The following is a 15,636-nucleotide window of genomic DNA, read 5'->3' on the forward strand; positions in this document are numbered from 1 at the left end:
ATTTGCCCCTTTTAATGGATAATGAAATATTCACCGTGCTGAAAGGCTTACATTATAAAACATATTTTAAGGAGTCCCTTGATATGGTTTGTTGAAAGCAAATTTGACCACACTTGGGCTTTCTGGCAGAAAAGTATCACTTCTTAATTAATTGAACTACAACAAAGTTATTCAATTGAACTACTTTTTAGAAATGTCCCAGATTTAGTGTCTTGGCAGATTGTGGTTTTTACAATTAAAGCGATGTAAATTATCTATTAGTTAACCATATCAAGGATCAATAAATATTTTACAGAATATATATATATATATATATAATATAATATAATATAGACCGGTGTTGGTGTGTGTATGTATGCATGTCTGTGTGTAGGTATATGTATGTGTGTGTGTGTATATATATATTCAAAGAGCTTCCAAGTCCCTGAAAGGCCAAATACGCTAAATATTTAATGTTTGGGTTTTTTTTTTTGTTTTTTTAAATGTATGTAACTGGATGGTCAAATCGTTTGGCTAGGATTTTGAAAAAAAATGTTCATTGGCAGAAATTACAGTCAATTAACTTATATATATATATATCCATTTTAGAGCTTGTACATATTGTATAATTAGTAAAAATTAAAATCATGCTATATTAGCAGCACAGGAACTTCACTAATCAGATATTTCTTTATTTTAAAATAGACTTCAACTTTAAAGGCTTGTAACACATTTTAGAAAAAAAAAGACAACTCAACAAAATAACATTTTTCAACTTTATTTGATAATTACTCTGATCATATTGAATGAGGGACCCTCTGACTAATTAAAGTCTATGGAGGAACGGACTTCATTAGCATTGCCATAAAGCATCAGCTCAGTGTGGTGTTTGAGCCGGGAGAGTCGCCCAAAATATCACATGACTGAACTGTGCTACTGTACCGAATACTACTGTTATGCAGGAAGAATGTTTATTTTCCATGGGTCTTGCCCTTTAACAAATACTCCAGATGAAACGACTTACTTTTAATAAACAAAATCAGTATTCCTTGTGTTACCTTGGCAACAGAAATTCCGCATTTAAATCAATTACATACCGTGCGCCGCACTCGGCAAAGTTCAACAGTTGGTTTCACTGGTTAAGCAGATTTGTAAAGGAACAGATATAATAATATTAAACGGTAATCTCTATCCGCTTCAAAGGTTTTGGGAACATTTCATGTGAGCAGAAGTATCAATTAAGTTAATTTACTGTAATTTCTGCCAATGAACCTTTTTTTCAAGATCCTGGCCAAACGATTTGACCATCCAGTTACATACGTTTAAAAAAAAAAACAAAAAAAAAAACCATTAAATATTTAGCGTATTTGGCCTTTCAGGGACTTGGAAGCTCTTTGAACCCTAACCTTTCAGCTCGCCCGTCTGCATAATGGAGTCTTACCCTTAGATGGAGAAATGGAGAAATGTGGGGAGGATAATCCAACACAGTTTATGCCTTTGACAAGTATCTCTATATGCTGGGGGGGGGTGATAATAGTTTGATAGGGTAGAACGTTAGATCCCCAGCCTCTATGTGGTGGAAGAACATCGAATCGAACCCCCCTCCTCCTCATTGAAATTGGGGCATAAAGAGGCAAGTCTGGACTTACCTCTTAATGCCTACGAGTGGGACATGCTGCCTTCTTGTTTAGTGGGGGCATTCGCCCCATTGGATCCGCCCATTGGGCATTGCCAGTGGCCCCTTACCTTCTGGCCCCTGGGGGATTTTAGTTATTGTGATTATAGGATATTCATCACACGGGTACCGTGCATTCTGCCTTCATGGTACATTTTCTCACCGAGATCAGATTTATGCGTCAGATGTGAGTATAAGGGGAATTTTGTCACTGTGTTGTTGGGTTCTAGGCTCTGAAGAGCACTTAATATGCACATTCTATATGAAGTATTTTCTCATCGTACTAATATTGTGATGTTCTAGGCTCATACGGGAAGTACCGTATTTGCTCGATTATAAGACGAGGTTTTTTCCAGAGCAAATGCTCTGAAAAATACCCCTCGTCTTATAATCGGGGTCGTCTTCTAATCAGACCCCAAAAAAATGCTGGCGCCATGCTGCTTACCGGTCGCGAGCAGCGTCTCTTCTGTTAGAAGCAGGGCAGGAAGCTTGCAGCGTCCTCACAGAACTCTATCTCCCCCCTCCCTCCTCTGAGGGCGGGGCCAGAGAAGTTGCTACAGCCGGTCCCCTGCAGAAGTCTGCGAGTGGGAGATCTGCAGTTCAGGTGAGGGGGTGGGGGAGGGTTTTTGAGTATGTGTGAAGTGTGTGTGATTAAGGGAATGAATGAGTATTTAAATGTTTGTGAATGAGTGTGAGTGTGTGTGTGATAGCATGGATGTGTAAGGGGGGTGGGGGTTGTAGCATGGCATATGGAGGCTGTAATCCCACTGCTATCATCCCCAGGTTCCAGCATGTACTGGCTGCCTTGGCTTGATAGGAGTGTGATTGCTGTTAGCAGTTTGATATATATATATATATCAAACTGCTAACAGCAATCACACTCCTATCAAGCCAAGGCAGCCAGTACATGCTGGGTTAAAAGGCATATCATGGGGCTGAGTGGCATATAGGGGGTTAAAATGCATTTCTGGACCTCCAGAAATGCATTTTAACCCCCTATATGCCACTCAGCCCCATGATATGCCTATATACCTCCAGAAATGCTTTATACCCCCCTATATGCCACTCAGCCCCATGATATGCCTTTTAACCCCCTATATGCCAGAGTGGCATACAGGGGTATAAGGCATATCATGGGGCAGAGTGGCAAATAGGGGGGTATAAAGCATTTCTGGGGGCAGAGTGGCATAACTGGGGGGGGCAGGTTGGCAAATAAAAGGAAATTTAAAAAATATATTTTTCTCAATCATAGCTTTTATTAAACATGAAAATAATTTACATTAATTAATATTTACTGGTAAAACTTTTTCCCTATAGGGTAGTCTTATATTCAGGCTTTTTGTTTTTTTCCTAAATTAATATTTTGATTTTGGGGGGTCGTCTTATAATCGGGGTCGTCTTATAATCGAGCAAATACGGTATTTTCTCACTCTACTAATATGGTGGTGTTCTAGGCTTTGTTATAGTTATACTTCTGTATAAAGTATTTCCTCATTGTATTTTCATTGGATTGTTCTAGGCTCTGCGGTATAGTTAGAATGTAAATTCTATGAGAAGTATTTTCTCACTCTATTATGGTGTTCTATGCTTTGCGGTATAGTTATAATATAAATCCTATGAAGTAAATGCTCACTGTATTATGGTGTTCTAGGCTCCATGGAATATTAATAATCGAAATTCTATGTTAAGCACTGCACTAATATTGTAATGTTCTAGGTTATGCTACACAGTTGTAATATAAATTCCGTGTGACATATTTTCCATACTGATATTATGGTGTTCTAGGTACTGCAATCATTTCTGTATGCGTTCTCCATGAAGGTTTTTGTTGCTGAACTTGTATTGTGTTCTTGTCTCTGTGTCATACTTATTGTGTACATTCTATGCAAAATCTTTTGCCACAGAGTCTTATTTGTATGCAGTGTGCTTGCCAAAGGCTTAGTATCGGGTCCCATGAGCCCACCAAGCGTTGATATGAATAACACAAAGTGTTTTTGGAATCTGAATGTGATGAGTATTATGAACGACATGTGAATAATATTTTTGGAAATTCTTCTATCTCTTCTTATGGAATGGAATATAAAACTGGAGACCATAAATGATGAATGAAGCTTATTGAAAGCGACTATCTTATTGTATTCGCTTGTTTCGTGTGAAATAGTTTTCCAATCACTAATAGCAAAATATATCTTTACATTTTAGAAACATGACGTCTGCAACTTCACCGATCATTCTGAAATGGGACCCAAAAAGCTTGGAAATAAGGACTCTTACCGTGGAGAGCCTCTTGGAGCCCCTTGTCAGCCAGGTAAGAAGATGTATGGGAATAACTAAAGAAAAACTAAACGTATTGTGGTTTCACGTGTTCTGGATATCTTATGTGTTTTGGAATTAAGGGGATCGCGTTTGTCGAATGTCAATGAAGACAGAACCCCCGCCAGCATCTGTAAACCGAGGGCCTACAGGCACTTTATATAGATCAGCTCTATATGTGCGATGTAACTCTATACGTACAATGCCCTTCTTACTGTGAATGGATTCGTACAGTATCGCCTATACACTTCCCAACTAATAATGTGGCTAGCACAATGTATAGGTTCAATTTGCACCTGTGCGTAGTGCAGGAATTCCATCGTTTTGTGACATGTCCACTTGGAATGTGTCAATACTAATTAACCCCAACCAAGGGCTTCCAATGCTCTATCGCTCTAGTGAATTGATTTGTGAACTAAATCTTCTTTTTTTTTCTTCTTAATATTCTAAATATTTTATGTTTGTCAGAATCCACGGATTATAGCAGTTTCTATTTTCAGAAATGTATTTTATTTTCAAATGTTTTATTTCCTCCTTTTTTTGACAGTAAAGCAAGTACATATATAGCAAACTATTAAACAGAGTCACATTCCCCCCCAAAACAGCTGGGATCATTGATATTTCAGAATTAAATTTCACGCGTCTTCATAAAAGACGTATGTTTACACGCTTCATCTGTTGCCAAATGAATTGCTATTCGTCCTCGTGCGTTACAAGAACACCTGTTTTCCCTTCAGGATATAAAATTAACCAAAGCGAGAACCTTTTCAAAGTTTTTATGGTCTGCTTCGAGGATGTTGAGCGGATATTATGGGATGTTTCTTATTGCATGATATGTGGATATTGTATATTTCACAAGGCGTAATTACATCACTGACCACAAGGTACCGCTGAATATTAAGTCCGAATTTCTCTTCTGGTTGGATCCTTTCAGTGCTTCTTCAATGGTTATCCGTGAAGTCCTCTTAGCTCGATTTATTGGTGGTTATAGAGCGGTAGGAATTATTTAATTGCGTGTCCTATATGTTAGCGACTTGATTGGACCAATACTCCATATAATATTATATTCTATATGGTAGAACATTGTCAGCTGTCGAGTTCTCGCACTCTGACGTGGTATCCGGCTTACATTCTAACCCTCAACCTTCCAAACCTCCGATGGAACATTTACAGCTATTGGGTCTCTAGTCTGGACCCCTCTGTTCTCTGATGCTCCTCACCTGTTTCTGTATGTCCTCTGGTCATGCTATATACTAATTATGTCCTGTCTACTCTTTGTACAGCGCTGCGGAATCTGACGGCGCTATATAAAACAATCTCATATCTGAGATGCTGTAGATTTGTTAAGGTTCTAGACCCGTACATTACCGTGTTTAGGAAACTGAAATGATGATTACAGACAATAAATTAAACATTCTTTACATTTTAATGTGTGGCTGCTTATAGCCTGCTTTTAATTGCTTAGTAATCCAGTGGATTGTAGCTGGTGTTTGCTCTTAAATATTTAATGAGAATATATTCCCTGCACGAGTTCCGAGCTGCTTATTTCCACAGGCGGCTGGGATTTTATGTGATATGATATGTTCTAGTACAGATCTGCATGTTTCTATGAGCTAGAATATGAATATATATATATATATATATATATATATATATATATATATATATATATATATATATTATTTTTGTGTGTGTATATATATATATTTTACAAAGTGTTTATCAGACATAAGGTTATATATATATATATATATATATATATATATATATATAGGAACAAATTATTTGACGGCCAATAAGACCAATTCGGCCCACCTAATTTGCTCAATTTAATACTTTTTTTAAATATCTAAATACAACGTTAGAATCCTTATTCCTACTATGGCTGGAAGCAGAAGAGAAATATAAATCTGTAAATATCTGCCTCATTAATAATCTCGAAATGCTTAATTGGCTTGTGAAACCAAAGCTGGAACTGATAGGCTGTTGCCGTAGAAGCTGAATAAGCTTCTTAATAGCGTCTGTGGTTTTGGTGGGTAGACCTTCGGATGAAAGCATAAAGTGACAGATCTGCTTCATGCCTTAGCAGGCTATTGACCCCAATTATTATGTGAAATTGCACATTTAAAGCGACGGGCATCGGATCAGAAATCTCTGACTGTTCATCTGGATAAATTTAAAAACGCTAAATTTAAAAAAAAAAAAAAAAAAAAAAAAAAGGTTATAAGAAATAACTGAGATCGCGGTGTTTGCAGTGTTTTCTTTTATTGTTAAAGTAGAACCATAGCGTTACCAATCACTCGCTCTAACTCCATCGCTATAGAATCTTAGATAATTAACATTTAACAGGAAATGATCTACATCAACTAATAATAATAATTTAAGATGTGTGTATTCACAGGCAAGGCATGTATCGTGTATATCCGTGTGATATGTTTGTGTCTGTGCGTGTTCTGTATCATTTAACAAACACGCCGTCTATTCAGACATGATAATCTCTATTGACAAGGGAGGCTAAATTAAGCCGGTCATATTGGAGAACTGCTACGCAAGCCCGATTCCTGGCACCCCCGACGCTATTATCTTTACCACGATTCTTCACAGTGATTAACCTTCTCATTGCTGGAAAGGAATCAGACCCAGGGGTATAATACCCCCAGAAACCCGTTCCACTTGTGGCTGGTGTGAAAAGGAAGCAGCCATTGATGAATATTTTATAGATCTCTCTAAACGCTGATTAACACCCCGGGGAACTCTTAGAGTCTAATGTGGAGTCTCAGGGTTTCTGCTCTATTATCAGGGTCTCGGGGTGAAAGGGCAGATTCTCGGGGGGGTCACACAGTCCGGAGCTGCCTGATAGCATATAGGACTCCTAATTAGTGGTCATATCCCTGCTTAATTACTGGTGACTCAATTAAGGGTTTATTTTGATGAGTTGATGCAAATAAATCTGCACGATCCATTAAAGGGTTAATATTGAAAGAGTCTCCTGGTCAGCTTATTTAGAAAGTTATCAGGTATGGCCACGGGAAGCAAAAACTACAAAACAACCAAAAAACCTTTTTGCAGCGTGTAAAGTGTACCTGGTCAGGTTCATTGTTTATTTTTTTTTTTAGGGTAAGTTTACTTATTAAATTTTTTTTGGTATTTAAACATTAGACTTGAGAGGGAGAAAAGCTCCCGAAATCTTATCAATCCAAAATTCTGTTAGTCCAATAAAAAAGGTATTATCACAAGATACTTCATTTAATCTGTTATTTGATATTGACACCACAGGAGCCATGTGTCTATCCCATACTGTATTAGCCTCTACCACTTCTGCTGGGAGGCTGTTCCACTTATCTACCACCTTCTCAGTAAGCATGGGCAGTTAGGGTATCCTTTTATAGGTATATCATGTATGTGTAATCTGTATGATCCTACAGGTCATCGCTGCGTGTTTAAAAGGCGTTTCCATGGCAACCCGTATGAAAGTGATAATATACAGAGAAACCGAAAAGCACGTTATATATAAAATGCTAATGTTCTAAATAATAATATTACGTTTTGGAAATTGCCATACTTTAAATGTCAGGTTTTGGAACAATTTTATGTGAATAGATCCTGTGCTCTCAAAAGAGGAAAATAAGCTTAAACGTCCATGTCTGGCTATAAAGCCATAATAAGAGGAATTAATGGTATATAATACAATGGCGTTACCGCCGGCCTGACGGAACGCCTCGATACACAATACATTATAGAATAAAAGCTTTATCGCGCTGCGGGCCGACACGAGAAAACTTATACCGGGATTAAAAGGAACTTATTGTACTAAACACCATGAAGAAACCGCGTCCGTCTGTCCAGAAGCCAAGAGGGACCTTTTTGTTTTATGGATGGGCTCAATAGTGTGTGTGTGTGTGGTGGGGGGGGGTTTATGGCGACCTATTTGCCTCTGGGGCACATTTATGTAAACTAGTAAGGAAATTATAGAATAATGCATTTTATTTACCTTTTTTTAACCCATGTGCTGCTGTTTCTCTACACATTATTGGGGCTCTTAGGGCTCTAGAACCTTGCGATACCCTCATACCCTGTAAAAAATAGAATTTGACGTATATGAGCTTTTTTAACTCGGTGTTTCAGATTATTGGCCTACGTGGAGACATTTATATACAACTAGCGTAGACGTATATTTTATTTATTATTATTATGTTTTTATTTTATTTTAGGAAGGCACATTAGTATTAGCAAGCACAGGCCTTTTCCAGGGAGGTATGACAATCATTTTTAAGATAAAAAAAATAATTCAAAGCAGTAAGGTTAACCTGTAAATTGCTGGAAAACCTAACTTTTGGACAGCTCCTTATTTTAGAATGTTCTGATTTGAAATGTTTATTTTTAAATATATTCTTTCAGATATAGTTTATTTTAAATGAAGATACAGAAAAAAGAAAAGGTGGGGGGGCAGCTACACATATAATATAAACCCCCACCCAAATAAAAAACAAACCAACATTAACTCTCTACATTCCTCCAAGTTACTGAAAAATAAAGCAGCTGCCTCAACAGTGGGACTCATCGAACAAATAGGAAGTGCCGCCTAGTTCCTTTACCCATTACGTCGTATTTTTCCCTTAAATACAATATTTGGTGAGGGCATGCGAGCTAGTAGGTCCTTCCAAGGAGGCCATACCTCATCATACGTAAGCAATGCCTTCTGTGGTTGTGGGCGCACATGTTCTAGGGTACAATTCGAGGAAAACCAACACACTACGTGTGGAGGGAGCTTGTGGAGAGTTTATAATATATTCTTTATATCATATATTACAATAAATATACGTTCCCGTACCCAATTATCTTGGACGCTCACTAACAAGTCCTCCTCGCCTCCATAGTTCTTGATCAGTCTCACCTGCTCTAGGTAATGATCAGGACTCCTTATGCAGAGTCTTTGATTTCTAGCAGATAGAAGCCTCTTGAACCCAAACCTGCCAAAAACCTTCGTCTATACATCAAAGATTGTTAAGGAACTTTTGTGAGATTCGGCACCGATTGATATATTTCTGCGGCGGGCTTTTAAGAATGAACTTGGCCAGAAACCCAATTTATTTCCTTAATGTTAATGAGGGATCTATTAATCAGTGTCTTACTTATAGACAAATAATAGGCTTGTTTACGCTATTCTAGCTCATATTGATCACCACGCAGCGAGAAATTTAAGATAGTAATCATTGATTAATGTATGTGATTCCTAAAGGTGCAGTTCCACTTTCATTACATTCTTTCGTTTTCTCTCTGGAATGTTATGCAAATAAAACAGTTTTATTTTCTGTTTAATCACACTCGCACTTCTTTTTTTAATATTTTATAATATTATAGTTTTTGTGTCATGTGGCAATTAAGCGTCCCTGACAAAAAATGTAAATGAGGCAAAATTGTACTCAATTAAGTAGTTATTCCTGGTGAAGGCTTTTGGAGATTTTAACTGTACAGTGATGGTTCTGATGCTGCATTTAGTTACAAAGGTTTAGGTCCAGAACGTTTGTTTTTATTAAATGTTATCGGCTCCTTTACATTTTGTATTTCAGCTGCTCTACCAATGGGTATTTATTAATGCCCCCCCCCAAATAAGCAGTTTTTTCACTGTAATTGGACCTTGGCTTTGACAATTTCCCCCCCGTGATACGTCTCTTGTGTGTATACGGATTATTGGAGGGCAAATATAATTTCTGCTATATATCCATTTCCAAAACCAACCATCGTTTCTGCACATCTAGTGAATGGGAAGTAGGCCATATTGTCCATTTCTGGGTCCTCTGTGGCGCCTATTCTAGGTAGCAATCTAAGTAAAAAGTATTTGAGAAACATGGAAGCCTCCCAGTCTGGGTCACCTGAATCGCTGTCTCTACCGGAACTGGAGATTTATGAATTTACAGAGATTTCAGCGAGGGGCATGCAGTGCTTTCCGCCGGTCGCCATACCTAGGAACTCTCTGGGTCTTGCCTGGTGACTCCAGGTCAACACCTGAATCCTCCGGGACCTGGGAGCGGGGTCCTGACACAACCCCACTCCCAGACCATTTTCTGTAAATGGGGGTGGGGGTCCTTCGATGTCAGTGGGACCACCCACACACATCAGCAAGTGGTCCTGGCCTCATCCCTCAAGGGAGGGCTTTGGGTAGCCGGAGCCTTCAAGTTCCCAGGTATGCCAATCACCCTCCCCAGGGGCATAAAAATCTGCCTCTGAGATGTTATACCCAGAGCATTAGGCAAAAACCCTGAGAGTTTCCAGGTGCGGAGATTATTTATTATATGTAATTTATATATACATACATACTATACACACTGTATATAAAAAAAGTTTGCGCAAGACTTAATGACAATATATGTGACGCATGCAAAAGACAAAGGAGATGAACAATTAGCTCGGAATGCTAATGACTGATGATGGAATCCCCCGCGGAGTAAGATACAGGCAGAAAACGTGGCATCCCGTGGTTATTACAGGAATTTGCATTTAAATTGCACGTAGACAACCCTAAAACCCAGAAAACAATCATAAAAAAAAAAATAGAAACAAACATTTGTATTTATTAAGCAGAAACTTATTTAAATAAAATACAGAAATGCAGAGTCCCCAAAAAACAAAACAGAACTTTCATAGCAGGCTTTTTAACTCGAAGCAGGCAATAAACTTTCCTTTTTTTTGGTGAAAAAATACAATAATAATATTCCACACTCTAAACAAAAACAAATTATGTTCCCGAGACTCCAGACGGAAATAATAAGCAGGAGTTTCGCTTTATGGGGTTTGTATAGGAGACCGTTGTTTTTTGCTTTCCGCGCATGATCTAATTCATACGAAAGAATGCAGGGATGACCATCAGATATTTGGATAAGAATAAACGATTAACTGTGCTGATCCAAGGGATGATGGCGTCTTGAGTCAAAGTTGATACCTTTTTGGTATAGGGACGAGGAGTGGGACTGGTCAGGACCCCGCTCCCGCGTCCCGGAGGATTTGGGTGTTGACCCGCAGAACCGGTGCTTCTCCTGGAGCTCTCCAGGCCAAACCCAGAGAGTTCCCGGTTATGTCCATTTGCTGATCCAATAATATACCTGCCAAGTGGCACTGTTTGGAAGGGCCAGTCTAGATTCGCACCCAAATTCACCTGTCTTTTGGTGTCCATTTCCCCCCCCCTAAAAGCTTAGTATAAAAAGCCCTAAAATCTTCATTGTTTACAGAAACAGTTGATAAAAGATATATTTAGAGATTAAATTGTGTAGATTTATAAATTCCTGGCTTATAAATCACTGCCCCTCACCCTCGTTCCTCTCTTGCGAGATCTGTTGCTGAGAATCCCTGCGCTGTTAGTCGGCGACCGTCTATTGACTAGTCAGGACACCTGGCCACGTGCCGGCTTTTCATCTTTAGTCTCCAAGCAGTGCCGGAATAAGACCCTCGGATGTCTCTAGTTACACGCAAAGGATCCGCTTGTAACGCGAGGCCGAGACCCCGCTGAACGGCGGCCTCCTTGAGCCTCCTCGTTAGTAGTAACCCACCATGTGACATTGACAAGAGGAGGACAAGATAAATGGTGGATGATTTGCAGAATAAAAATGACATAAAATGACATGTTTGCTGTCAATCATTTCAGGAAGCCGCAGTTTATTCAGAAAAGGGAAGTATTTTGAATAAATGCTTTATTATGACTATACGTCTCTATCCCTTTAAGAAAGCGCTTGCCTGCGTGCCTGGAATGCTGCCTGCAAACAGTAGCAGTAGAAATTTAAAATAGAAATCTATAAAAGTTGATAATAAACATAATTTTCCTCATTTGGCTTCTTTTATGCCTTTTTAAGATTGTTTTGTGGTTATAAACAAAGAAATGCCCAAGGAAAATGTCACAAATCATTGAAAACTGGCACCGGCGCCTGGAATTTAATCTAAATGATTCCCGTTTTAATGGCCGACATACAGAGAACTGGATGACTTCCCTCCCCGCTGACTTAACTAATGAAACCAACGCAACTCCACCTGCTTCACGGAATTTTCCTACAGAATACGGAGGCTGATCGGCCTCCGATGAGGGATTATTTTTCATATTTTTTTATTTTTTGCCCCAAAATTCACATAATCGTACTAACACCGCTTATTTAAACACTCCAGCACTTTAATACTAATGGCACCGGAGATGGCTCTCTAAATTTTCAAGATGCCCCCCCTTGCTAATGCATGGGTGGATTCTGATGAAGCCCCTATATGCATTAACCCCTTCCCCTGCTCCCCAGCTTCTGCCACGTGCATCCATTGAGACCCTCCGATTTCACTGCTCTGGAGCTGCAGCTTCTCCAAAAAGGAGAGTTTTTTAGTTATTTGTTTTTATTTTATTTGCAGGATTAATAAATGCGCATGAAACATTCAATTTTTTTTATTTTATTTTTTTTCAGTCTTTAAAGCTGAAAAAAATGAATAGGGCTCTTTAAAATTGCAGAAGAAAGGTTAAGCCATACGTTTATATTAAAAATCCTATATGCGGTATAGGTTCATCATTCATCTGTTTATTAAAGCGTATAAATCATTACACGCCATTTATATAAAGATCAGAGTTATTTACAGGATGGAAGTCAATAAAATTGATACAGCAGAGGAATATATTGGAAGTTGCAATGTGAACTGAGTTTATCAATGAATTTAATGACAATTCGGGTCAAATATTTCAAAACGTCAAATAATATTGATTCACTGTTATAATGCTCTGCTGGGCTGCGCATGATCAAAAGGAAGTGTTTTTTTTAAAGCTAATATTAATTGTTTGTTATTTTCTGATCATTTAACTATATTCCAATAAATTGAAATAAAATAATAAATAATAATAAAATGTAATAAAAATAATTAAAAAATAATAAAATGTAATAAAATTAACCCTTTATTTTGAGGGGGTTAAGTATAAACTCAGAAAATTTGTTTCCTATGAATGTAAAATAAAGCAAAAAAAGTTGAAAAGTAAAAAGTAATACATAGCGGCTTGTGAGATTTAAAACTAAATTCAAATGTTTTTTTTAATTGGTTTTGACGTTTTTACAGTTTTTTCAAAGTAGAGCATATCACAGCAGTAAACGCTGTTCTTCCATTTGGTTGACAATTATAAGCATCTGAAAACCACAAGAAATTTAACATTTTTTGTGTTTTTTATTTTTTTTTTCTCTTGGTCAGTGCCACATGTCCCATTTGGTAATGGTGCAGGTACAGAGCACTTAAAAAAGACCAAATAGATTTTGAGTTAAATAAAAGTTGTTGAAAATATTTTGTGTATACTAAACGCTGAGTTATGTTATTCTAGCCAGGTATTGAGCGTATGGTCTAAAACACATGAGCTCTATAGGCATACCTGGAAACTTCTTTACTCCGGCTACTCGGAGCCTTCCCTTGCGGGACGCAGCCAGGACTGCCCGCTGACATCAGCAGGCGGTCCCGCTGCCGTCGGTAATTGGTATAAGAATGTCCAGGTTGACCATCGGAATGGTGGGTAGACCGTTGCCTCCCATGTACTTATGAATTGAGGATTATTGGTCCAAATGTCCTTGACCAAAAGCCATTATTGTCATTTTATGACCATTAGTCCCATCGCCTATTTATTGTCCTTTGGCCTTTAACGTACCAAGGTAAACTTTAATCTCCATCTGTTCGCCTCTGGTGAAATTCCACTGGCCAGTTCATGGACCATGCTCTTGTTCCACCACAGCTTTGCACTATGGAATTCATTTGGTACGCAGCATGGCTTTTCCAGGAATATTACATTCAGATGATCTGTTGGACTGTGCTAGTTGGTGACGCCTAATAGATGTTGACAACCAGTTTGAAACAACCGAGTGAGCACCTTAAATCAGTAGTCTATTAGGCGTATCATCTCATTTCAGTCTTAAGCCTAAAAACAGACATTAAACTTTGCAGCTTGCCCTTAGGAGTATCTTGAATTTGAATTCTAAACTTCATTCTGGAATGATTGAGAAATAGAATTTAATGGCAGATAAGAACAATTCGGCTCATCCGGGAGGGGTTTCAGATTCTGTGTTGAAATGCTGAGGTATTTTCTGCATTGTATTCCAAAAGGCATGTCCATTAGTCACGATCGGATATTCTCCCTCAGTTCATCACTATTGATATTAATGATGAGGCATAGAAAGAGGCCAACTTCATTTTCCTGACTACAGATATAGCAACATTTTTCTTTCTCGTAAATGTTAACCATAGAACCCTATCCATTCATCACCGTATGACATAACAAATTTAGATTAATTTACGAAGCGGTAGTGTTGATGAGAGGAATGCTTAAGTGGGATTCTCTTAATTAGTCGTCTTATTAATACAAAAAAGCATGTTAGCTGTAGACAATATCGAATAAACGGCCATAGGCAACGCAAAGAAGGTATAGAATAAGTAGAAAGAGTTCAGGAGACTTCAAACTATATTCACTTGGCAGATAAATGTCCTCCTAAGCATCTTTTTCCTCTTTTCCCCCCAAAAATTATGAAGAAACCATGGAGACGGTGCAGCCGCGAGGTGGGGTTCAACCAATACTGGTGTACCAGGTTCTGGCCAAGCAGGGTGGGGGGCAGTCTCTCTCGCTGGCCCCTTATTGGCTGGGACATTGGGAGGAGCATAAGGCTGGTCAATAGGAGGAACATTGGTGGGAAACCCATGGCAACCCTGCATGGCGATGTACTATATATATATTATATATATATATTACACACTTACCCCCGCCTCCCATATATGTAACTTCCATGAGGCAATAGGGGCAGCTGTCCCAAGGGCCACAAGGTGAGGGGTGCACTTTAGTTGCCTGGCAACAGTGCCCCTCACCACTCAGTTCCAGATGTTGCTATGATTTTAGCATGGCGTGGGACCTCTGACCCTAGGGGCCAGTAGCTCTATTTACAGCTCCGGTGCCCCCTACCTAGTTGTTGGCCTCCAATTAATGGGCTCAGCCGGGTGAAAAAAAAACCAATGGAAATGGGTTTAACCCCTTAATGTCAAAATGCATTGTTTTCAATGGGTTTAGGGACCGCCCATTGTCCTTAAGGGGTTAAGTCCATAAATACACATACATTGTGTCATAATTCTGTAATTTCTACTGCCGTTTTTGTTGAATTGCGTTAGTTCTGTACTATTTTATGTTTATACCACTCTTTTTCTTGCAAACTGAAATTTGCGATTAATTTGTTACTTTTTTAGCTTTTTTAGGGGAAAAATAGATTTCATTTGTAATTGCAGTTCCAGGAAGTATCAATGAATAATAGTTTCATAGCAGTAACTATGTACTGTGTGGAAGGGCCCTTGTCATTAAAATTAATTACTTCACACAGTTATATGAAGAAATAAAGAAAAGAAAATGTGCTAGAATGAGAAGCTGGCTAATTGAATGCATGAAACCTAAAGCGGACCCCAGTAGAAATAATACTTCTTTAATAGCCCTGTACTTTGAATTTTAAATAACTATTATAAACCCAGACTATCTAGAAACCCAGACTGTCAACCTGGGTGCTGTCCAGCCGAAAAGTTTTCTCATCGGAACATTTAAAGGTGCTGTTCCACCTACTCTGCTTAATTTAAGATTTTTTTTGTAACTAAATGCCGCATTGGAAACATCATTCCTTGTAATGCCTTCCCAGAAATAATTCCTA

General features: G+C 38.4%; 1 protein-coding gene across 2 annotated transcripts in view; it reads left to right on the forward strand.

The window, feature by feature from the left end:
• CTNNA2 (catenin alpha 2) overlaps positions 1–15,636 on the forward strand; it is a 609,640-nt gene that overhangs the window by 54,336 nt on the left and 539,668 nt on the right. For both annotated transcript variants that reach the window (XM_053458129.1, XM_053458130.1), the window contains exon 2: positions 3,857–3,962. In XM_053458129.1, the coding sequence (XP_053314104.1) occupies positions 3,861–3,962 (102 nt within the window). In that variant the 5' untranslated portion in view covers positions 3,857–3,860. The remainder of the gene's footprint in view (positions 1–3,856; positions 3,963–15,636) is intronic.

The sequence above is a fragment of the Spea bombifrons genome, chromosome 1, assembly GCF_027358695.1.
Source record: "Spea bombifrons isolate aSpeBom1 chromosome 1, aSpeBom1.2.pri, whole genome shotgun sequence".
In the NCBI taxonomy this organism is placed as follows: domain Eukaryota; kingdom Metazoa; phylum Chordata; class Amphibia; order Anura; family Pelobatidae; genus Spea; species Spea bombifrons.